This window comes from Cherax quadricarinatus, chromosome 76, assembly GCF_038502225.1.
Source record: "Cherax quadricarinatus isolate ZL_2023a chromosome 76, ASM3850222v1, whole genome shotgun sequence".
NCBI classification, from domain to species: Eukaryota; Metazoa; Arthropoda; class Malacostraca; order Decapoda; family Parastacidae; genus Cherax; species Cherax quadricarinatus.
Genome location: NC_091367.1, coordinates 12,306,734 through 12,331,563, shown reverse-complemented (window position 1 = coordinate 12,331,563; position 24,830 = coordinate 12,306,734). Strand labels below are relative to the sequence as shown.

General features: G+C 37.4%; 1 protein-coding gene across 2 annotated transcripts in view; it reads left to right on the top strand.

Annotated features, from left to right (window-relative positions):
* Fim (plastin-2 Fim) overlaps window positions 1-24,729 on the top strand; it is a 273,290-nt gene extending 248,561 nt beyond the window's left edge. For both annotated transcript variants that reach the window (XM_070101298.1, XM_070101299.1), the window contains exons 2-11: window positions 2,184-2,351; window positions 5,400-5,662; window positions 7,391-7,554; window positions 8,905-9,103; window positions 10,021-10,126; window positions 10,587-10,803; window positions 11,490-11,628; window positions 16,628-16,767; window positions 18,767-19,020; window positions 20,075-24,729. In XM_070101298.1, coding sequence (XP_069957399.1) covers window positions 2,184-2,351; window positions 5,400-5,662; window positions 7,391-7,554; window positions 8,905-9,103; window positions 10,021-10,126; window positions 10,587-10,803; window positions 11,490-11,628; window positions 16,628-16,767; window positions 18,767-19,020; window positions 20,075-20,245 — 1,821 coding nt within the window. In that variant the 3' untranslated portion in view covers window positions 20,246-24,729. The remainder of the gene's footprint in view (window positions 1-2,183; window positions 2,352-5,399; window positions 5,663-7,390; window positions 7,555-8,904; window positions 9,104-10,020; window positions 10,127-10,586; window positions 10,804-11,489; window positions 11,629-16,627; window positions 16,768-18,766; window positions 19,021-20,074) is intronic.
* The last annotated feature ends 101 nt before the right edge of the window (window positions 24,730-24,830 follow it).

The window sequence follows — 24,830 nt, the reverse complement described above, 5'->3', positions numbered from 1 at the left end:
CTGCGTGGAATAGATCAGGTTTACAGAGACAGGTTGTTCCAGAGAGGGGACACAGAAACAAGGGGTCACAATTGGAAGCTGAAGACGCAGACGAGTCAGAGGGATGTTAGGAAGTATTTCTTCAGTCATAGAGTCTTCAGAAAGTAGAATAGCCTAGCAAGTGATGTAGTGGAGGCAGGAACCATACATAGCTTTAAGACGAGGTATGACAAAGCTCAGAAAGCAGAGAGAGGACCTAGTAGCGATCAGTGAAGAGGCGGGGCCAGGAGCTGAGTATCGACCCCTGCAACCACAATTAGGTGAGTACACACACACACAACAATATTCAATACATCTATCGAAACAGGGAGATTGCCTGAGACATGGAAGACAGCAAATGTAGTCCCAATCTTTAAAAAAGGAGACAGACATGAAGCACTAAACTACAGACCAGTGTCACTGACATGTATAGTATGCAAAGTCATGGAGAAGATTATCAGGAGTTGAGTGGTGGAACACCTAGAAAGGAATGATCTCATCAACAGCAGCCAACATGGTTTCAGGGACGGGAAATCCTGTGTCACAAACCTACTGGAGTTCTATGACAGGGTGACACCAGTAAGACAATAGAGAGGGGTGGTGGATTGCATTTTCTTTGACTGCAAGAAGGCGTTTGACACAGTACCACACAAGAGATTAGTGCAAAAACTGGAGGACCAAGCAGGGATGACAGGGAAGGCACTACAATGGATCAGGGAATACTTGTCAGGAAGACAGCAGCGAGTAATGGTACGTGGCGAGGTGTCAGAGTGGGCACCTGTGACCAGCGAGGTCCCACAGGGGTCAGTCCTAGGACCAGTGCTGTTTCTGGTATTTGTGAACGACATAACGGAAGGAATAGACTCCGAGGTGTCCCTGTTTGCAGATGACGTGAAGTTGATGAGAAGAATTCATTCGATCGAAGACCAGGCAGAACTACAAAGGAATCTGGACAGGCTGCAGACCTGGTCCAGCAATTGGCTCCTGGAGTTCAATCCCACCAAGTGCAAAGTCATGAAGATTGGGAAAGGGCAAAGAAGACCGCAGACGGAGTACAGTCTAGGGGGCCAGAGACTACAAACCTCACTCAAGGAAAAAGATCTTGGGGTGAGTATAACACCAGGCACATCTCCTGAAGCGCACATCAACCAAATAACTGCTGCAGCATATGGGCGCCTGGCAAACCTCAGAACAGCATTCCGACATCTTAATAAGGAATCGTTCAGGACCCTGTACACCGTGTACGTTAGGCCCATATTGGAGTATGCGGCACCAGTTTGGAACCCACACCTAGCCAAGCACGTAAAGAAACTTAGAGAAAGTGCAAAGGTTTGCAACGAGACTTGTCCCAGAGGTAAGAGGTATGTCCTACGAGGAGAGGTTAAGGGCAATCAACCTGACGACACTGGAGGACAGGAGAGATAGGGGGACATGATAACGACTTACAAAATACTGAGAGGAATTGACAAAGTGGACAAAGACAGGATGTTCCAGAGATTGGACACAGCAACAAGGGGACACAGTTGGAAGTTGAAGACACAGATGAATCACAGGGATGTTAGGAAGTATTTCTTCAGCCACAGAGTAGTCAGGAAGTGGAATAGTTTGGGAAGAAATGTAGTGGAGGCAGGATCCATACATAGCTTTAAGCAGAGGTACGATAAAGCTCATGGTTCAGGGAGAGTGACCTAGTGGCGACCAGTGAAGAGGCGGGGCCAGGAGCTTGGACTCGACCCCTGCAACCTCAACTAGGCGAGTACACACACACACACACACGCGCGCGCGCGCGTGATATGTACCGCACAAGGCAGAAAATGTAGCACATTAATGATTATATTTTCTCGGTCCATTTTTTAATCTAATTGGTCACGTAGTAATACTGAATTACACAGTTAATGATGTAATTATTATTATTATTATTATTATTATTAGTAGTAGTAGTAGTAGTAATAATATATTAATAGTATATTAGTAGTAATATAATAATATATTACTACTAATAATATATCAATAAATTATTAAACATACTACTAATAATACTAATGCAACTATTATTATTATTAGAGAAGTATGATTATGGATAATTGGACATGAATAATCATACTTGTGAGTTGTTGTGAGTCTCGGTTAATACGTATATGTATATATATTTGATCTCTTGGCAGATTGACCGCGATGGTAATGGCTTCATTGACCTGTCAGAGCTCAAGGCTGCTCTGGATATTGTGGGCTTCAAGCTTCCTCAGTGGCAAGTGCGGAAAATGATCGAGGACTGGGACAAGAGCACTAACGGTCCAGGCAAAGGAAAACTCAGCTTTGACGAGTTTCAGAATGTAAGTGTACTTCTTGTACTAACTAGTAGAAGTAGCAAGTAGATGGAGTAGTGGTATTGTACAACAGACTACCCTACTATTACAACTATTGTACTATTATACTACTACAACTATTGTACTATTATACTACTACAAATATTATACTACTACAACTATTGTACTACTACTACAACTATTGTACTACTACTACAACTATTGTACTACTACTACAACTATTGTACTACTACAACTATACTACTACAACTATTGTACTACTACAACTATTGTACTATTATACTACTACAACTACTGTACTACTACTATTATACTACTACAACTATTATACTACTACAACTATTGTACTATTATACTACTACTACAACTATTTATTTATTTATTTAGTAATTTGAGCATACATACAGAGGTACAAAAAAAATACAGGTAAGAGCAGCATGCCAAAGCCACTTATATGCATAGCATTACGGGCTGGCTAAAATTAACTTAAGATTAACTAAGCAATGATGAAATCAGTGATAAAACATTGTACTATTATACTTCTACTACAACTATTATACTACTACTACAACTATTGTACTATTATACTACTACAACTATTGTACTATTATACTACTACTACAACTATTATACTACTACTACAACTATTGTACTACTATTATACTACTACTACAACAATTGTACTATTATACTACTACATCTATTGTACTACTACTACAATTGTACTACTACAACAACTATTGTACTATTATACTACTACTACTACTGTTATATTACTTCTATTATTATACTACTACTCTACTAATGACGTATCAGATATCCAAATCCGCATTCGCAGAACATCCGCACAATTTCTTACATCTACACCTGCATCCACATCTGCAAAATAAGTAAGATATCCTCATACACATCCTCATCCACGGATATCAGAATTTTCACATCCGATACATCTCTATACTCTTACTACTGCTACTACTACTATACATATTACTATTACTACTACCCTATAACTCCATTTTCTACCTCTAGTACCGTTATACCTTTACAAACACTAGTACTACTAGTCACAGGTGTAGGTAGCCAACCTGGGCCCAGAAATTAGGCATATTCTCCCCCCCCCCCCATCCACCACCACCACTGCTGAGAAACAAAGTTGGTAAAATTAGTAAAGAAACACCAACAATGTCCTTAAATAATTTTTGTTGAAATCAAATGCAAAATGCAATATATTTTAAAATTTATATTGCTGATCTCAACACAGATTTAAATGACAGATTTAAAAATATATACTATATTAATAAGCTGTTACTCTGATACAGTTGATTTCGGCAGGTTTTTAGCTCTTCCCAGAGTACTTAAAGTGTTTTATCCCTACAACTGTACGTGTAATTGCAGATGTAAAAATATTCTCAGTGCAATGATAATCTTTATGACCCAACATGTTTCCTTCCCTATACCACTAGCAGTGGCGTCATTAGGGGGGTCGGGGGGGGGGTGCCCGGGTGACACCATAGAGCCTCTAAAGGTGACACTAATGTCCATAACAATGCTGCACCAACATAAGAGAAGAATCCATCATTTCTATATAGCCTCCTATATGATTACACAGTACAAATAGGCCTATATAGGGAAAATCATTGATTTTGATGATGTGATAGATGATTTTGCAGGGTTGAAGGCAAGGAAATATAAGATCAGATTCACTGAGATGTTACCTGTACTCAAGGTCAAATCAGAACTAGTGTTTCTCTGATATTGCAATGTTTTTCAAGTTTTTTTTTTCATTGTTGAAAATGAATAAATGTAGGATCTGTTGCCTGTACTCAAAGTGGTATTTGAGTTTATGTGTTCTCAATATTACTATGATTGTATATTTTATCATTAATAAAGTTGAGAAGTATTCTCCTGTTCGGTTTATGGCCCTTAAACGTTCTCATTGCTAAACATTAGTCACTGGGCATGAAGTAGTTACATAACTGGAGTTCACTGCCCCCCATCCCCCTGCCCTTGGATTTCATGTGGATGACACCAAAGATGCTGCCCTGGGTGACACCAAAGATTCTGCCCCAGGTGACACCAACTCTAGCAATGCTAATGACCACTAGTGTCCCCAACACATTTCTTTCCTTGTACTGCTAGTGTACCAACATGTTTCCTTCCTTGTACTGCTAGTGTCCCCAACACGTTTCCTTCCGTGTACTGCTAGTGTCTCCAGCACATTTCTTTCCTTATATTGCTAGTATCTCCACCAGGTTTACTTCCTTACAGTGTTGACTGTAACATGTTTGCTTCCTGATAATGCTAGTTGCTCTATCACATTTTCATCCATAAATTGCAGGTTGCTCAAGACTTTTTTCTCCTTATGATGCTTGCTTGTGCCTTGAATAAGTTTACTCCTTTTTTACTGCCTGTGGCTCCAGTACATTTCCTTGTACAATATTGGTGACCCAACACTCTTCCTTCCTTAAAACACTTGTCTCCATCACATTTCCTTCTTTATAACGTTAGTGGCCACAACGCATTATGTATCTTCTTAATAATGCTGGTGGCCCCAGTACATATCCCTCCATTTAATGCTGGTGGCCCCAGTACATGTCCCTCTATTTAATGCTGGTGGCCCCAGCATGTTTCACTTTTTACATTGTTGGTGGCACCTGTACGTTTTTCTTCTTACATTGCTGGTGGTCCCAACATGTTTCCCTTCATATATTACGGGTGACACGAGCGTGTTTCCCTTTTTATATTGCTGGTGGCACCACCACATTTGGTACTCATTTTTCCTTTAGTCACTCTCCCCTTCACTGATGAGAAAATTATTTTATTGTTTTGAGCAACACCCATCATCCATTTTTATATACAGTATACGAAACATTCTTGGTTTATACACTTTGGGATAAGAATTTTTCTGTATTAAAGTACAGTAAATGTTAGACATGTTTGACACATTATGCACTTAACATATACATTTTCACTATTACAACAAGGATTTAAGTACATTACTCTGTAAAATTTATAAATTAAGTAGTATTATTTTTGTTTTTGTTTTTCTGGTAGATGTGCGCTGGCTTGAAAGCTCAGGATATTGCGAGCTCATTTAAAAAGATGGTTAACAAACGTGAGAACCTGGAAACTCTGGGAGGGATGTCAACGGCCTCCTCTGAAGGCACCACGCACTCTGTACGCTTAGAAGAACAGTTGGCATTCTCTGACTGGATAAACTCTAACCTTGGACACGATCCTGACCTGAAACATCTGCTGCCCATTGACGGAGAAGGTCGCTACTTGTATGATAAAGTTAAGGATGGCATTCTTCTTTGGTAAGTTGTGATGTGCTGGCAAAATAAATAATGTCCCTTCAATTTATGCCCTCAGACCTATGTAGTTTTTCTGTTCATGTCTTGTACTTCTTTTTGACTTGGGAGGATGCTTCTGTATTCTGACTCTTTTTCTGGTAATAACTCAACATTCCATAAACACCACAGTACTCTGAGTCACCCTTGACTCCAAACTACATCTAAGCACACACATCAGTGCCGAGGGAATGATGGCAGGTGATGCTTTCAGCTGTCTGTACAAACTCAAAGGCATTCACATATCCACCAAACTTCACATCTACATGGTCCTCATATGTCCTTTAATCACCTACACACCTCTTGCTCACTATCTGATTCTCAAATCCCATGCCATGAAGCTGCAGTGAATCCAGAACCAGGCATTGCGCTGGATACTGCATGTGAAGTGGCAGAATTTTGCCATGAGCAAATCTCTCCACATCAGGACTGGCATCCTGGCTCCCAATGTCTTTTAGAAAAAGTCCAGCAACATACAGTTAGGCAGTTATGAGAAAACACCTTGAGGACTGGACTGCCTACCTAGATGAGATTTTTAGACACTTTTACAACCATCTCAAACTTTTCCAGTTTCTTGACACCTCTGCCCTTATCCCTCACTACTGTTATTCCTTAAACCTAAGCCTTTCCTTCTTCCCTTCTGCAGGAGTTTACCACCATCACCTTCCTGACATAATCCTAAACTAACCACTTCCCAGCCATAGCTGTGCCGTAGCTGTGGTCTCGGTACAGGGCAATGAGTTTAATCCCCACCGATGGGTGGGGATTAAACTCATTGCGAGTTCAATCCCTGCTTGTATTGTGGCTTGTTTGCAGTTGTATCATTACGATTTCTTGAGTCAAAGCTAAAGCTGGTGCCACACAATGCCTTGCTGCGGGATCAAGTTCTGGCTCTTTTTCTCTTTTCTTCAACTTTTTCCCCTCCTCCCACTGGTTTTGATGAAATGCTGGTTAGTTAACTCGGGTGAGGGTGGAGATGCACTGGTCAGTATTTCTTCCCCGTACATCAGGAAGCAGAGTTTGATACAGCAAGTGTTGTCAGTGGCTTTTAATAACCCCCAACAAGAAGACTGACATCGTAGAAAAACAGGCTTCTGTACCAGATTTGGTTAAGTCTATATATCTCACTTTTGCCCTGCTCTGAGCATTAGTAACAAATTTCTCGTGCTTTCTCTTGGGATGCTCATCCTCATCACACACAGCCCACTGGACAATTGGCTGGGGCACCGTATATCGGTTCTGGGGAAGGCTTACTATTGTTGGCTTGGGAGATTGGGATGAAGGGTGTTTGGTTCTGCCTTGGGTTCAAGAAAGGGAGTTCACCTGAGTTAATTCAAAACATTTGTTTCCCATTTTTTTGAGGAAACTTGCCCAGATTTGGGAGAAATTTTCACTGGACTTTTGGGGACAAAATCCATACAGCATATGCTTTCATAACTCTTTCAGTAGCACCAACCAGCACCTTCGGAAAACCAGTTTATTTCATAGAATGCCTCAATAATTACATACATTACTGTATTTCACTTATTTTTAATAAAATATGAACTGTTTAGCAAAAAACCAGTTGTGGGAAAGGCAGTATTGTTGTTGATGATAAGTATATTGGATTCTTAAAACTTTTCACATGCTTATTTGTTCACAAAATATTTTTTCATGCCAGGATTTCATAGTAATTTATGTATTCTTTCCATTCAGCAAAGTGATTAATCACTCATGTCCAGACACCATTGACGAGAGAGCCATTAACACCCGCAACTTAACACTGTACACCAAGCATGAGAACCTCACTCTGGCACTCACCTCATCTCAGGCCATTGGCTGCAATGTTGTCAATATTGATGCTCATGACTTGGCTAAAGGTGAGAAATATTTCAGTTTCCTTATTCATAACGTGGGGAAAATATTGAAGGTAATGCGAGATAATTATGATCAAGAGTGCTAAATGTTGTGCAGCAAGGGATGAATTGAGAAGTTTTTTATTATAATTATCATTATTATTAAGTGGAAAATGGTAAACCCATAGGAGTAACAGAGCACTTATAGTATAACAGGTAATCAGGTTTGATCAGAAGGGGAGGATAGCCCCAATTCCTTGGATCAAGATCTTTACTTGCATCAACACATGCCCCCTTGAAGAAAAATTGAAAGGTACATTACAATACCTCAATACTTTGAGATTAAAGGTAAAAATACTTTGTCACTATGTTGTTGGAATTGGCTGTAGTTTACAACTACTGCTTTGTAGAACTTAGACAGTAGTTTACATTTTACAATACATACAACCCATGCATGTATACTAGAATAAGTATTCTTGTGTAAATTATTTTGGGTTATAGTTGTGCCCTTGCCTGGACATATCAGTGCTTAGTATTAAGTCTTATCATGCACCGGGCTGAAGGTAAGCAAAGATGGATATCTACCAATGGTGGAGTAAGGTAAAGTTATTTTAAGTTGGGTCAGGTGTTTTGTTAAGTTATATTTTACTATTTGTACAACAAAATATCTCTGCTGTAAAACGAGCTTAATATTGTGCAGTTCATATTATAATTAATGACCAAAATCTGCTAAAGGGCAGTTATCTACTATTACCCTGTAATTATATCACAATACCACAAATCAAAATGAATCATATAACATCTCAGTCCACCACAGACCATTACCAAACCACATGTAAGAAGGAACTTTGTGACAGCCAATACTGTAGCAAGGTGAAGGCAATGGATTGTGAGTTGACAGCACATGCTTGGTCAGTCTTTATGTGTTCTAAAGATAAAATCATTCGTAACATAGTTGAACACCTAGAATTAATGTACATACTTCGTAATCCTCGTAAATTCAGTTATACAACTTTTTACGGAAGACCATTTTTCAAATAGCTTAACATATTCACATTTTTTCTTGGTGTCCATTGTCTTCTTACGTGGTGCACAATCCTTAAATTGAGAATTTTAAATGTAATCAGTTTCTTGTATAAATTTTAGCCTTTTATATTCCCCATGGCATTAGTTCCATTAATGTAACCATTTTGCTGTAGTATATATATTAGCCTTTTATTTTCCCCATGGTATTACTTACATCATCATAAGCCAACTACTAGTTTTCAATTTATATTTATGTGTTGTATATGAATATAGTTTAAAATTTTCTATCTTCATGTATTTTTGGGAGTACTGTAGAATAATGCTGGAATACTCTTCTTGTTCAACCAGGAAAACCTCACCTAGTGTTGGGTCTGCTGTGGCAGATTATTCGCATTGGGTTGTTCAATCAGATCACCCTGGAGCATTGCCCAGGTCTAGCCAACTTGCTGGAAGATGGAGAGAAGATCGAGGAGCTGATGAAGCTCTCCCCTGAGGCTATCCTTCTCCGATGGGTTAACCACCACTTGGAGCGTGCTGGTGTTAACAGGTACGTAGTAATTCATTTAAATTATTTTATCTTTGTAAGCACTAAATCTATGTAGATCATTCAATGCTGGAGTGGTGGAGGCTGTCTTCCATCCCTTAAGCACACGGCAGAATACACAAATTCATTCTCCAATGTACAGGTTATTTATGTATTGTTCCATTCATGGTATTGTGCCTTTTTAGTCTTCACAGGACAAAAGCACTACCTAACTGCACTCTCCTAGTTTTACTGATTTAAAGACTGAGAAATATAGATGTGTTATTTGTGTATAAAATATGACAACAGTTATGTTTTTAAAGGTATCACATTAATTTATAATGTTTGACTTTGAAATACATCACCATAATTGCTGTGGTTTAATACCAATTAGCACCACATTTACTGAGGATCAGCACAAGTTGACAAATTTCAGTAGGAAGTAATAACTGTGTATCTACCAGTAACATGAGCTCAGGTGACAGTGTAATATTTTAAAAGTAAACCTGCTTTACTACCATCTGTGTTCAACTTTCAATTTATATATTTTTTTAAATTTTACTTCAGCAGTGATGTGTAAAAAAAGTTTTTCATTCAATTTTTACTAATCTCTTGGTGTGGGAGGGATTGATAGAATTGTATGTACCCTGGGCACAAAAATTCTTCCAAGTGGGTCCTCTGGGTACAGAACACAAGAGCTTGCACTTAAGACAGGTATTTTTAGAGTTAACAAAAAAAAAGGCACAATACCGTGACTGAACAATGCGTGACTTTGTAGATGGTCCAAGTCGGACCGAAACGTCGTCGTAAGCTCCTCTCTTCTATGTGCAGGTTATTTGTGTATTTTTAAAGTTATGCTTAGATTGATGACTAGAAATTAACATAAATTTACAATGCTATAGAAAAAACATGCTAGATATAGATGCCTTTTATTTCTGCAGACGCTGCACAAACTTCATGAGTGACATCAAGGACTCAGAGATCTATTCTCATTTACTGAAGCAAATTGCACCCAACGATGCTGGTGTGACCATGGAGGCACTCTCTGTAAGTTGATTGTGATTGTGGTTACTTGTAATTTTTTTAATGTAAATTACTTAATCACAGCTCCAGTTTTACACATCCTTTTTGTTCATCATTTACTTGATTAAAGAGAAATGTGTTTTAAAAATAATTTTTTTTTTCAACAAGCTGGTAATATTCCACCGAGGCAGAGTGACCTAAAAAGAAAAACGAAAGTTTTTCTTTTTAAATTTAGTAATCTATACTAGCCCTTAAAAAATAAATATAAATATTTTATTTATTTATTTATTTTCTCCATGGGGAAGTGCAACAGAATTCTTCCTCTGTAAGCCATGCGTGTTGTAAGAGACGACTAAAATGCCGGGAGCAAGGGGCTAGTAACCCCTTCTCCTGTATATATTACTAAAGGTAAAAGGAGAAACTTTCCTCTTTCCTTTTGGGCCACCCACCCTGTTTTAATAATTGCTTTTTAAAACCATTTCAGGAACAAGATTTAATGGCCAGAGCCGAAATAATGTTGCAACAAGCAGAAAAACTGGGTTGCCGTAGCTTCCTGACCCCACAGGATGTAGTGGAAGGAGTTTACAAGCTAAATGTGGCTTTTGTTGCTAACCTCTTCAATAACCACCCTGGACTTGACAAGCCTGAAAATATTGATTTTGAGGGCCTTGACCACATTGAAGAAACTAGGGAAGAAAAGAGTAAGTATACATAAAGATGCACTAAATAGAAAAAAATGATCATACATAATGATATATACATATAACTACAGGGTAAAAAAATGTGTATGCATGCACAAAGTATTGTACTGTAAATTAACCCGCAATAAATTAATTTCAGTCATAAGTCCAGGGAAGAAGAATATGCTTTATTCCAATTAATGTAACCTGTACCATAAATCAAGGGATACCATATGCTTTTAATTAAAAGAAATTGTCTGTTTTGAACAAGATTTGACTGAGGTAATGTATCTTCAGTTTTGCTTCACTATGTTTGTTTTAGTTGCTGTTTAAAAATAGTTGGCTTAGGATTTTGTAGGAAGGGAGTAAAGGAGGTTTTTATGTGTGAGGGGCTTAGACATCTAACAAGCGTGTTAGATAGTGAGTGGAGGCAAGTGGTTTTTATGACTTGACGTGCTGTTGGAGTGTAAACAAGTAACATGAAGGGATTCAGGGAAACTGGTTAGCCAACTTGATCCTTGGAGGTGGGAAGTACAGTGCCTGCACTTTAAAGGAAGGTTGGGGATATTTGCAATTTTTGTAACAGATCTCCCAGCCTATATTACTTTTCTCTGATTTATTAGAGAATAGCAAATTTTAGACACTAATGTTTAATCAGATCATTAGAACTTTACAAAATGTGTACATAAATTATATTTGTATTACAGCCTATCGTAACTGGATGAACAGTATGGGCGTTAACCCCCATGTTAATTGGCTGTACTCCGACCTTGCTGATGGCATCATCATCTTCCAGTTGTATGACATCATCAGACCCGGTGTTGTTGACTGGAAGCGGGTCCACAGGTGTGTGAGATTATACAGTGCTAATGACCTCTTGAAAATTGCCTAAAAGTCTTAATATGAGCTTATGTTATTTTTATATTCACAGGTAAGTACTACCTAGGTAGTAGGTTGGTAGACAGCAGCCGCCCAGGGAGGTACTACCGTCCTGCCAAGTGAATGTAAAATGAAAGCCTGTAATTGTTTTACATGATGGTAGGATTGCTGGTGTTTTTTCTGTCTCATAAACATGCAAGGTCACACTACACATACATGTACAAGCATATATATACACACCCCTCTGGGTTTCCTTTATTTTCTTACTAGTTCTTCTTCTTGTTTATTTCCTCTTATCTCTATGGGGAAGTGGAAGAGAATTCTTCCTCCGTAAGCTATGCATGTTGTAAGAGGCGACTAAAATGCCAGGAGCAAGGGGCTAGTAACCCCTTCTCCTGTATATATTACTAAATGTGAGAGGAGAAACTTTTGTTTTTCCTTTTGGGCCACCCCACCTCAGTGGGATACGGCCGGTGTGTTGAAAGAAAGAAGAAAGGTAAGTACTAAACCTGTAGGGATTATACAACACCTGGAATATGGGAAGTAATCAGGAATAAACCAAGGAAAGGGAGGGTAGCTTAAAATTCCTTGGATCAAGAGCCCTTCACCTGTATCAAAGCATCCTCTTTGGAGGGTTGAAACTGAAGTGTATGTCACTACATTGTATGAGAGGAATTAGTAGCAGGGTAATAAGAGCTGTGTGGAAGAATTTTATTAAAGTGAATAATAACTGGAGAAGGAAGTTTCAAAGATGAATAATTTCATAGAATTTTTTTAAATGCATGAATTGGAAGGGATGAGGAGATTATGGAGGGAGATAAGATGTATGGGAGGATAATGAAGGAAGAGGAGATATGTGAGATAATGGAGGGAGATGAGAGGGGTATAAGGAGGGAATAAAAGGAGACAAGTCAGGAATGAGAAACAGATATTTATTTTTATTTTTATTTTATTATCACACTGGCCGATTCCCACCAAGGCAGGGTGGCCCGAAAAAGAAAAACTTGCACCATCATTCACTCCATCACTGTCTTGCCAGAAGGGTGCTTTACACTACAGTATTTAAACTGCAACATTTACACCCATCCTTCAGAGTGCAGGCACTGTACTTCCCATCTCCAGGACTCAAGTCCGGCCTGCCAGTTTCCCTGAACCCCTTCATAAATGTTACTTTGCTCACACTCCAACAGCACGTCAAGTATTAAAAACCATTTGTCTCCATTCACTCCTATCAAACACGCTCACGCATGCCTGCTGGAAGTCCAAGCCCTTCGCACACAAAACCTCCTTTACCCCCTCCCTCCAACCTTTCCTAGGCTGACCCCTACCCCGCCTTCCTTCCACTACAGACTGATACACTCTTGAAGTCATTCTGTTTCGCTTCATTCTCTCCACATGTCCGAACCACCTCAACAACCCTTCCTCAGCCCTCTGGACAACAGTTTTGGTAATCCCGCACCTCCTCCTAACTTCCAAACTACGAATTCTCTGCATTATATTCACACTACACATTGCTCTCAGACATGACATCTCCACTGCCTCCAGCCTTCTCCTCGCTGCAACATTCATCACCCCTGCTTCACACCCATATAAGAGCGTTGGTAAAACTATACTCTCATACATTCCCCTCTTTGCCTCCAAGGACAAAGTTCTTTGTCTCCACAGACTCCTAAGTGCACCACTCACCCTTTTCCCCTCATCAATTCTATGATTCACCTCATCTTTCATAGACCCATCCGCTGACACGTCCACTCCCAAATACAGTGGACCTCCGCATACCGTTGGCATCACATACCGTTTATTCCGCATACCGCTCACTTTAATCGCATAAATTTTGCCTCGCATACCGCTCAAAAACCCGCTCACCGCTGTTCGTCCGAGACGCGTCCAATGTGCGCCTTAGCCAGCCTCACATGTTCCGCCGGTGGCATTGTTTACCAGCCAGCCTCCGCGGTAGCATCCAAGCATACAATCGTAACATTTTGTATTATTACAGTGTTTTTGGTGATTTTATCTGGAAAATAAGTGACCATGGGGCCCCAAGAAAGCTTCTAGTGCCAACCCTACAGCAATAAGGGTGAGAATTACTATAGAGATGAAGAAAAAGATCATTGATAAGTATGAAAGTGGAGTGCGTGTCTCCGAGCTGGCCAGGTTGTATAATGAACCCCAATCAACCATCGCTACTATTGGTGGTACAGCTGCTGCTGCTGCTGTAGCATCGTCTGCTGCTGCTGTAGCATCGTCTGCTGCTGCTGTAGTATCGTCTGCTGCTGCTGTAGCACTGTCAGCTGCTGCTGCTGCTGCTGCTGCTGTAGCATCGTCTGCTGCTGCTGTAGCATCATCTGCTGTAGCATCGTCTGCTGCTGCTGTAGCACTGTTGTTGGTGTGGCTTATTGAGAATATACCAAGAAACAATTAACCCCAGAGGATTTTCCACCCAGGATAACCCAAAAAAGTCAGTGTCATCGAAGACTGTCTAACTTATTTCCATTGGGGTGCTTAATCTTGTCTCCCAGGATGCAACCCACAGCAGTCGACTAACACCCAGGTGAACAGGGAAAAATGCCTGGAACTAGTGCTCATATTGGTGAATTTAAAGCCAGCAAAGGTTGGTTTGAGAGATTTAAGAATCGTAGTGACATACACAGTGTGATAAGACCTGTTCTGGAAGAAAATGCCAAACAGGACCTACAGTACTCAGGAGGAAAAGGCACTCCCAGGACACAGTGTCTCATCAGTCATTGCTGCATCTTCAATAAAGGTAAGTGTCATTTATTCTTCATTTAGTAGACTAGTACATGCACAATATATACTGTGCATGTACTACTCTACTATTGTGCATGTATCCTTCTCTTTGTGTGTAGGAAAATGTATATTTCATGTGGTAAAATTTTTTTTTTCATACTTTTGGGTGTCTTGCACGGATTAATTTGATTTCCATTATTTCTTATGGGGAAAATTCATTCGCATACCGATTATTTCGCATACCAATGAGCCCTCTTGCATGGATTAAAATCTGTATGCGGGGGTCCACTGTATCTGAATACATTCACCTCCTCCATACTCTCTCCCTCCAATCTGATATCCAATCTTTCATCACCTAATCTTTTTGTTATCCTCATAACCTTACTCTTTCCTGTATTCACTTTCAATTTTCTTCTTTTGCACACCCTACCAAATTCATCCACCAATCTCTGCAACTTCTCTTCAGAATCTCCCAAGAGCACAGTGTCATCAGCAAAGAGCAACTGTGACAATTCCCACTTTGTGTGATTCTTTATCTTTTAACTCCACGCCTCTTGCCAAGACCCTCGCATTTACTTCTCTTACAACCCCATCTATAAATATATTAAACAACCACGGTGACATCACACATCCTTGTCTAAGGCCTACTTTTACTGGGAAATAATTTCCCTCTTTCCTACATACTCTAACTTGAGCCTCACTATCCTCGTAAAAACTCTTCACTGCTTTCAGTAACCTACCTCCTACACCATACACCTGCAACATCTGCCACATTGCCCCCCTATCCACCCCCCTATCCATCCACGCCTTTTCCAAATCCATAAATGCCACAAAGACCTCTTTAGCCTTATCTAAATACTGTTCACTTATATGTTTCACTGTAAACACCTGGTCCACACACCTCCTACCTTTCCTAAAGCCTCCTTGTTCATCTGCTATCCTATTCTCCGTCTTACTCTTAATTCTTTCAATAATAACTCTACCATACACTTTGCCAGGTATACTCAACAGACTTATCCCCCTGTAATTTTTGCACTCTCTTTTATCCCCTTTGCCTTTATACAAAGGAACTATGCATGCTCTCTGCCAATCCCTAGGTACCTTACCCTCTTCCATACATTTATTAAATAATTGCACCAACCACTCCAAAACTATATCCCCACCTGCTTTTAACATTTATTATTGTCTGAAAACTAAACTAGGCCAGCATATCACATCAAAACCTTAGAGGATGATTATTATAAGTTCTAAATCCATAAGGGTAATACAGGGCCTTTGGGGAAAGTGAGAGATTATCAGATTTGATAAGGTGAGGGATGAAAGGACATCACAGGATATATGATCAAGGGGTGTGTGACTGAGGGATAGTCTCTAAGAGTCCAGTGATTTAATCATGGCACCTTCATAATGCATGGCTCTCTCTCTCTAATGTTGTGTATATGTCCGTATATATAAGGGGTGAAATGTTTTCGCATTTATTATTTTTAGGGTAACTGTTATGTATTATGTACGAGCCAAATTTATAACATTAATGGAATATTACTAGAGAATTTAAGTTTGATTATACTTTGGATAAAATCCCTGCTCGATATTTGTACATTATATTACTTACAGAATATAATAAAACTAACAAAGTTTCATGTTATATAACAAATGGGTGAAAGGTTTTCACTATGAAATGGATGAAAGGCAGAATGATAGGCCACTGTCCTTTCTTTTTGCTCACAGCTGATTTGTATGGAAGTTGAGAAATATTATTAGATTAAGACTAGGCAGTTGGCTACTGTGAATATATTTTATAGTAATGAATAAGAGCATCAGCTGATTCATGTTCCTAGAAGTACAGTGGAACCTCGATTATCGTGATTAATCTTATCGAAAAAATCTGACGTAAACCTGAATCATACAAAAACTGAAGCAATATTTCCTATAAGAAATAACGTAAATCCAATTAATCCATTCCAGACACCCAAAAATATTAACAAAAAATACATTATATAGAGAATAACTATAGTTTTACACACAAACTGGGGCATACAAAAACTGAGGTTTGACTGTACATTAGTAAACTGATATATCAGAGTATCATGAATTTAGTAAGGTATTGAATGATCTAGATTATAAATCTAAGTTGTAACATTCATGTACTGTACCCCAAGGCCATGAAAGTTTTTTCCTTGATTTTATTTTATTCATTAAGCCATTTCTTTCTCTACAGTAAGTTCAGCAAACTGAAGAAGTTTATGGAGAAACTTGAAAATTGCAATTATGCAGTTGAGCTTGGCAAACAGCTGAAGTTCAGCCTTGTGGGTATTGCCGGACAAGACTTAGCAGATGGCAACCCAACTCTCACTTTAGGTTAGTCATTATGTTTTCACCACTTTGTATCACCTACCTGTAGCCACAATTATCTGCATTTTTGAAAATTTTGGATAAAGAAATTTTAATAATATTTTTATAGGTGTAGCTTATTACAGACATCTCTGTACCCAACTCAAAAGTTGTGATGACAATATAATCCTGCTTGCTGTGAGTAGTAACAGACTGATTGATCAAGCAGTCAACCAAAAAGAAATCTTGTCTCAGGTGCATCAGACAAATTGTGTGTTTAGTCTCACTGATGGATGGAGATTGTGTTTACCTCTATCTGACTTGTCATGTTCATTCTTCTATTCAAGTTTTTGTCAGTACTGTAACTTTATTGTTGATGTTCAGAATCTGATTTATATTAGTATTATTACATTCATGGGAACACTGAACCTATAGGAGTCATACAGTGCTTAGGTGAAGGGGGGTTAGTCAGATTCAGTCCAAGGAAAGAGAAGAAAAGTTCAGTTCCTTAGATCAATTCTATGGTCCACTTCATCTTTCATATACCCACCTGTCGACAAGTATACTCCCAAATTTATTTGAATAATTTACATTTTTGTCAGTGTGCATAGGTAAAACAAGTTCAACTGTAGTATTTTTTGTGTAAAGAAGAACATTTAACATATTTCCCTAGAGCCATGTACTCTTAAATTGCTTCTTTTATCCTACACCCTTAACCCTTTGAAGATCAGTCACATACATGTACATCTTAACAGCCAGTGTCGGTCACGTACTTATATGCCAAGATTCTAGTGCCTTTAAATCTGGTGGAAGAAAGCTGGTAGGCCTACATCCGAAAGAATGGGTCTGCGGGGTCAGTGTGCGCAGTTTAAAAAAAAATCCTGCAGCATGCAATGCATGAGAAAAAAAAACTCCAACCGTGCTTTTGGTTTAAAACAGCTACTTTGCTGTGTATTTTCGTATGGTATTTATGGTTGTATTCTCGCTTTCTTGGTCTCACTTGATAGAATGGAAAATATATTACAGAAATAGAGATGACGATGATTGATTTCACGATGAAAAGTACCTTGAAATTGAGCTCAAAGTAGTAGAAATGTTCGATTTTTGCCGCTGTTCAAGAGTAAACAAATCACGCCATGCATCCAATACACGTCAACTGGCGAGTCTAATATTCTTTCACAAGTGCGCTGATATTATTTAAACCATTTTTTTACAGTAATACAGTAGTCTGCATAACAGTAAATCTTCTGTTTTTTTGTGAGAATGAAATTTCAAAATGGAAAGCAAGAGTGATATAAGAGGGGCCTGGAGACGTGACTAATGAACAGAGAAAATGTTATTTTAGTGCCAGGAATGTGTCTTGTTTATTCTGGACCCTATTTTGAAATTTGCAGCATCTGAAATGTGTGTGAAATTGGCAAAATTGCCAATTTCTGACCACTTTATTGGGTAGTTGAAATCAGTAAATGGGCAGTTTCTTGTATTCAATCGACAGAACAAATGGAAATAGCTATGATTTTAGTCGACTAGAACATTGGAATTGGCCGAAATAGGGCTCAAAATGGGCAAAATCGCCGATGCATAAATATCGTTGAGACCACTAACTTTGCGAGAGCATGATTCCAAAAGTTTTCCATCAAATTTCGTACTTTTGGTGTCATTACCATCGGGAAAAGATTTTTTTTTTTTTCTTTTTTTTTTTTTTTAAATTTTCGACCTTGAGTGGGAGTTCAGGATCGAGGGTCTCGACCCTCAAAGGGTTAAAGTTGCTGCTTTTAACTTTTGTTTACACCATCTCACATATTAATGCTCATTTCAATCATGGGAAAATGCTAAACTTTTAGGGTCATGCAGTACCTGAGAAGTAGGATGAAATTAGGTTTGATTCAAGAAAGGAAAAAGCAACTTGAATTCCTTGGAGCAAAACCCACAAGTTTAAATGAGGCTTGCCTGCACTACTTGTAGAGAATCAAAGCGTAAGTGCAAATATTATATGGTGACTAATTTTTGTAACTCTACATTTCAGCCCTGATCTGGCAGTTGATGAGGGCATACACCCTGTCCATCTTAACACAGTTAGCAGATTCTGGCAGCCCTATTGTAGAGGCCGAGATCATCACATGGGTCAATTCCAAATTAAAGGAAGCTGGCAAGACATCAAGCATCAGAAGCTTCCAGGACTCTAGTCTCCAGAATGCCCTTGCTGTTATTGACCTTGTTGATGCCATTAAACCCGGCACAATCAATTATGATGTTGTGAAGATAACAAAGGATGAAGAGGCAAGTTGCAGATGATGGGGATAATCTTTACTTTACTACTACTGCCACCACCACAATTACTTCAGTGTACTCTTACTACCATTTCTTTTTCCTTTTGTTTTCTTTCCATTGCCACTTCTTATCAGTGTCCCTTATCTCACCTCTTCTCCTTGCTTTTATTTATATAGACATGAGAGGGCCTTGCATATACAGCATCTTTTTGGCTCTCCACATTTTCATTGGCTTTAAATTGAGGCATTGTTCCACCTGCCAGTGAACATTGCCAGCGGGTTGAACAATTGCTCAGCTGAAAGGCAATGAAAGTGTAGAACACCGAAAAGAGATACTGTATATGTGGGATGCCTCTGCCAGCAGGTGTGTGTGAATGTCTCAAATAGGAGTGAGTGTAGGCAAAAGGTTTTTGGAATTGGTGAGCTGTTGGAGTGTGAGTATGGTAACATTTTGTGAAGGGATTCTGGGAAACCAGTTAGCCAAACTTAAGAGTCCTGGAGGTGGGAAGTACATTGCCTGCACTCTGAAGGAGGGGGTGGGGATGTTTGCAGTTTGTCTGAACTGTAGTATTGGCATACCTCTGGAATGGGAATGTATAATTCTGGGTTAGTAATTGTTGCATAAACACAGTATAATTTGCACTTTAGTGCAGTATTTCATTAGCATTTTATTGAAAAAGTGGTCTCTGTATATGCATTTTTTGGGTTTCCTTTGTGTGTACATGAGGAAGCACTAACCCTATAAGGGAGTCTTACAGCGCCTGGGGAATGGGAGGTAATCAGGTTTAGATCCTAGGAAAGGGAGATTAGTTCCAGTTCAGCTTCAAGGAAAATCCCATCTCCTTCAAGGGTCAACCTTAGTAGACTCGTCCTGTGATACATTCTTTCCACAGTATTTAAATACATGCACTTCCTACACCATACATTCTGACCTGTGTACAGTTTCAAGTGGAAGATACCTTTTTTAAACCCAGTTGTATTTTCCTGTGAGGATGGAAAAATAAAAGGGAGAAATTCTAAGTAAATACAAGCAACATTTTTTAATCTTAGATTTTTTTTTTCAGGATAATATTGCCAATGCTAAGTACGCAATTTCGATGGCACGAAAGATTGGCGCTCGGATCTATGCCCTCCCTGAAGACTTCACTGAAGTGAAACCCAAGATGATCATGACAGTGTTTGCATGTCTCATGGCACGAGACTACATACCCAATATGGATACCAAAAAGAATTAAATTAGGTGAACAAAAATTGAGTGTTTGAAGTGTATATGTTGTATGAATGGTACGTAATGTTTCTTAAAATGTATAGACTTTTTATAAAATTTTCATCGAGCTTTGCTATCGCAGAATTTCATGGCTTTTGATGTGGTGAATTAGCATAAGGCCCATATTCAGGACACATGCCTAAATGAAGCTGTGTACTCTTTATTATGCTGTGCCAACATATTTGCTCTAATCAGTATCATCTGTGCTTTTATGTCCACATGGTGAATATTGGGAAGAATAATTAGGTAAACATTCACTATATTTATATAAACACTTAAGGAACTGAGGCAGTGCTGCACATGGCCGGGAGAGCATTGTATCCTGAGTATTGCTTGATGTAAAGCATGCTGAATATGGGTATAAGATTCCATTGTTCAGCATTTTGTAGACACAGCTGACAGTATTTTCTAAGTTGCTAGACTTAATCAGTCATTGCACTAAGTGACTTAGTAGTAATAGCAAAGAATGTAGGATTTAATTGCACAGTCAATAACAAGGCTTTATCCTTGGGTAGTTTTTTAACATGATTTGTATATCAGTATTGAAAACACATTTTAGAAGTTATTGACTCATTGATCATATCAGTGACATGGGTTTTACAAGAAAAGTTTTTAAGAGTTTTATTTTAAGCATAAGTTCAAATTTAAAACTGAAGTTTTGATCATAAAATAGTGCTTTGTTGCCATGTGTGTTTAATTATATACATGTCAGCAAGACCAAACACTGCCTACATTAACAATCTGTCATAGCCAGAATAATTTACATCATATTAATTTTATTAAAGTTTACTGAGTTGTCCGGCACCCATAACCTTGTAAGAAAATAATTTTGACTGATTTACAGCAGTTGTAACCTGCCAGATTAAATTTTTAAGCAAGATTACAAGATGATATAATCTGTTCATTACAAAGCCAAATCAAAGCTCCTTAGCCTAATGATACAATCTCTTTTACATAATTCAAGTAGCATCACAGATTTTACATACATTAAATACACAGGCACACAGACACATTCTTACTTATATTCATGAATTCATATACATATATATTTCTGAAAATATATTCTGAAATATTCTTTGTAAATAACTGATTTATTATTAGTTTTAAAGGCCTTTTGATAGTTAGGGCTGTACACTGAATTGCTTTTGAATTTATTTCGTCACCTAGAGATGTTTTATGTACAGCAGTACTCATAGTCAAACCAGATTTGTGCTTTATTTTTAGTGTGATATAGTTATATCATTTGTTTCGTACAGTTGAGTTATCAAGCATTATTCTAGCATCATGCAAAAATTTATTTGGTTATAAATTAAGAAAGTTTGCAACAGGCAGTTAAGCCATTAATATATTTCTCTCAGAATAGCATATTATCATCAGATTAGCGTTGTGAAATTCAGGTAATGTGGAAATTAGACAAAGTGGTTTACAATTAGCAGTATCAGTGGAATTCTTAAGTGCATAAATGTTTAAAATGAAGTTGTAATTCTTTAGAATACTATATCTGTAATCTGTGTTTGTCATATCTTATGATTATTTATATCATGTGGGATGTAACTCAGTTACTTTTCAGTTTTAGCACTGTTTGCTATGTGGTGAAGATAGATATATGTCAGTGGATGTCATGTTGAGGATAATCTTATGACATCAGTGTATTTCAGGGTCAGTAGCATTGCTGATAAGGCACATCTACAAATATTGATTTTTTTTTTGTGTGTGTGCAGGAACAAATATAGTAATTAAAAAATTATGCAGTGAAAATTTTTATGTAGATTGAAATTTATAATAATACATTTTAAATGCCTATAAAAGCTCAAAAAGTTATTACTCTTAATTGCTTAAGTTTGTTTCAAATAATTATTTATCACAATTTACTGATGGGCAAGACCTAATTTGCATTTTGCTACAACTTTCTAGTAGTATATGTTATAAATTAGAATATAAGGCATAAGATTTTGTGTCAAATTTTAGTACATTTTCATTTTTTTTTTAAACAGGCTTACACTTATGCCACAACTACTGTACTATAATTGTTATTTTGAGGGACCATTGTGTGAACAAATACTTTTTTTTTATTTTGTTGAATTATAAACTAATGTGTGGTACTTACATAAACGTTGTTATAATGAAATTTAAACATTTTCATGCTACATTGTTCATATTCTTTAGCAAACTGAGATCAATGAATGTTTTTTGCCTAGGGATGTGTGGACCTTTCCCAATATTTTAATTTTTAAATCATATATCAGTTTAATATGTATGTTCACAAATATACAGACATGCATAATTTGTCATTTTTAAATCATATATCAGTTTAATATGTATGTTCACAAATATACAAACATGCATAATTTGTCTTCAGGCAGTCTTGATAAGTGTTGAAGAAATTATCAGTGTCATACAAACATCCCCCAGTGTAATTGCCAAGTGCCACACATTCATGAAGTTCTAAATTATAAGCAGTATATTTTGCATTTAGTTTGTACATGCCAATAAATTTTAAAGGTTATTTGCATTTGATAACAGCTAGGCTTTGTATGAAGACTGTGCTAAGTGTTTTATTTTAAACAATAATATAATCAAATTAAGCACTAAACCCAAAAGGGTCATACAGCATTTTAGTTAAAAGCAGGCTTTAATTCTGGTGTTCATACTAGAAGACAACACCCATTAATCTCAACTGTGTTCTGCTTTCCTGGAATTGGTCTGTTTATTGGGTCCAAACAGATGAAAATTACATTCCAAAGATTTAAGCCTACCAGCTGCTCTTTTATGGCATTACATTTATCTAGCTTTTGTGATTCATTCATTATTTATGCACCCATATTTGCTAAGTTCCCACCTAGCCTTTTAAGTGCATTTATATTTTATCATGACATCACTTGAGTAATGTCACATGACTGCCTTATAACCAATGAGGAAATGTAAATTGCATTGATAATAAAGATAAACTGGCCAAAATTTTAGTACTTTTTTTTATTCAAAACCTTTAACCCTTAAGCTGCCAATGACTTAAATTTATGCCAACTGCAAAAATTTCATCAAATTAAATTTATCCCAAAATTTTAGCACTTGCAAAATGGTCCCAAATAGCCTGGTTAAGACTACAATGAAAACAGTTCTGCTGCACTGTATAAAAAAACAATTGTATTCAGGACATTGTGGAAGGCAGTCAATGCCATTTACATTTCTTTAATGTGACTGAACAATATAAGTGAATTATATAAAAAAAAAGTCCACGTGAAACGGGATCCTTAAAAAAATTTAGAAAAAAAAAAAAAACTTTAAAAAGGTTGAAACACTTCCTTCGTGTGGCAAGCACTCACGGTGCCATAAACCGATCACCACCAAACCGTATCACCTTAGAATAAGTAATTAGATTATTACATCTGGTATGTTTTAAACCCTTCAGCAGCTTAAGGGTTAAAGTTGGCATTTATGATGATTACTTGAATTTTGATGTCTTGAATAATTAAAATGAGGTTGATTGGGTCATATTTGATCAAATTTTCTTCTTGTTACTGAAGGTGCTTTATGTTTAATATTTTAGACCTTAAGTATTGTTCTACTTCTTTCATTTTTCTCCTTTGTTTAGGAAGGTCTGGAAACAAAATTTGTCTAATTTTCACCAACACAAATTTACCGTATATGGCTCTTTGATTTGAACCTTCTTTGTTCACAAATGTGAGCTCTGGTGGTGTAAGATAATTAACAGTAACTTGGTCAGTTCTGTATACATTTCAGCATGCCTCTAAAACGACTGCCTCAAGCACGAGTAATGATACTTTACATAACAGTAAGGCCTCTTCATGCACATTTGGCATTTTTAAAAACAAAAACTATCTGCTGATTTAACATTATCCCATTTATGAATTACCATACGGTGTACTACCTGTGAATAAAATAGTTTGCGTTTAGAAAACATGAGGATGTCATGATGAGGTACAGATTCCATTTCACTTTTAACCGGATTATAGAAAGATAATTTATGTTTCATCTACTCTTATGTGCCTCTTGGTAACTAGATGGGCATGTTGGTTTTTTTCCAGTAATTTGATTAGTGTACACCTTATAGGGGCATATTGCTTGAAATAAACATGGCATTTAAAAAAAATCAAAACACACTATACAAATAGTGTGGGAATTTAAATGTCAATTATTGGCTAATTTTTATTATTATTATTATTATTATTAATTATTAGTAGTAGTACAGTTATATACTGTATCTTAAATGAATGAGTAATAATATTGTGGCAGATTCATTAGTCTGCAAATATTCAAAGAATTTTATGAGAAATAATGCTTTATATAAACAAACTATTTTACACAATTTTTATTTGTAATGGAGCTTAATTAGGGTATGCTTTCTGTACTGTGATTGCTATCCTTGCTGTACTGTACAAAGATTTTATTTTAATTTGAACCAAATAATTTCATAAATAAGATTATTAGTAAGCCATTTCTTTTAATAACCTATTTTGAATAAAATTTGTGTAGAGTTCATAACTGATTACAAGACAAGAAAAGCTTCCATAATTTGATGTTGAAGTGATTTG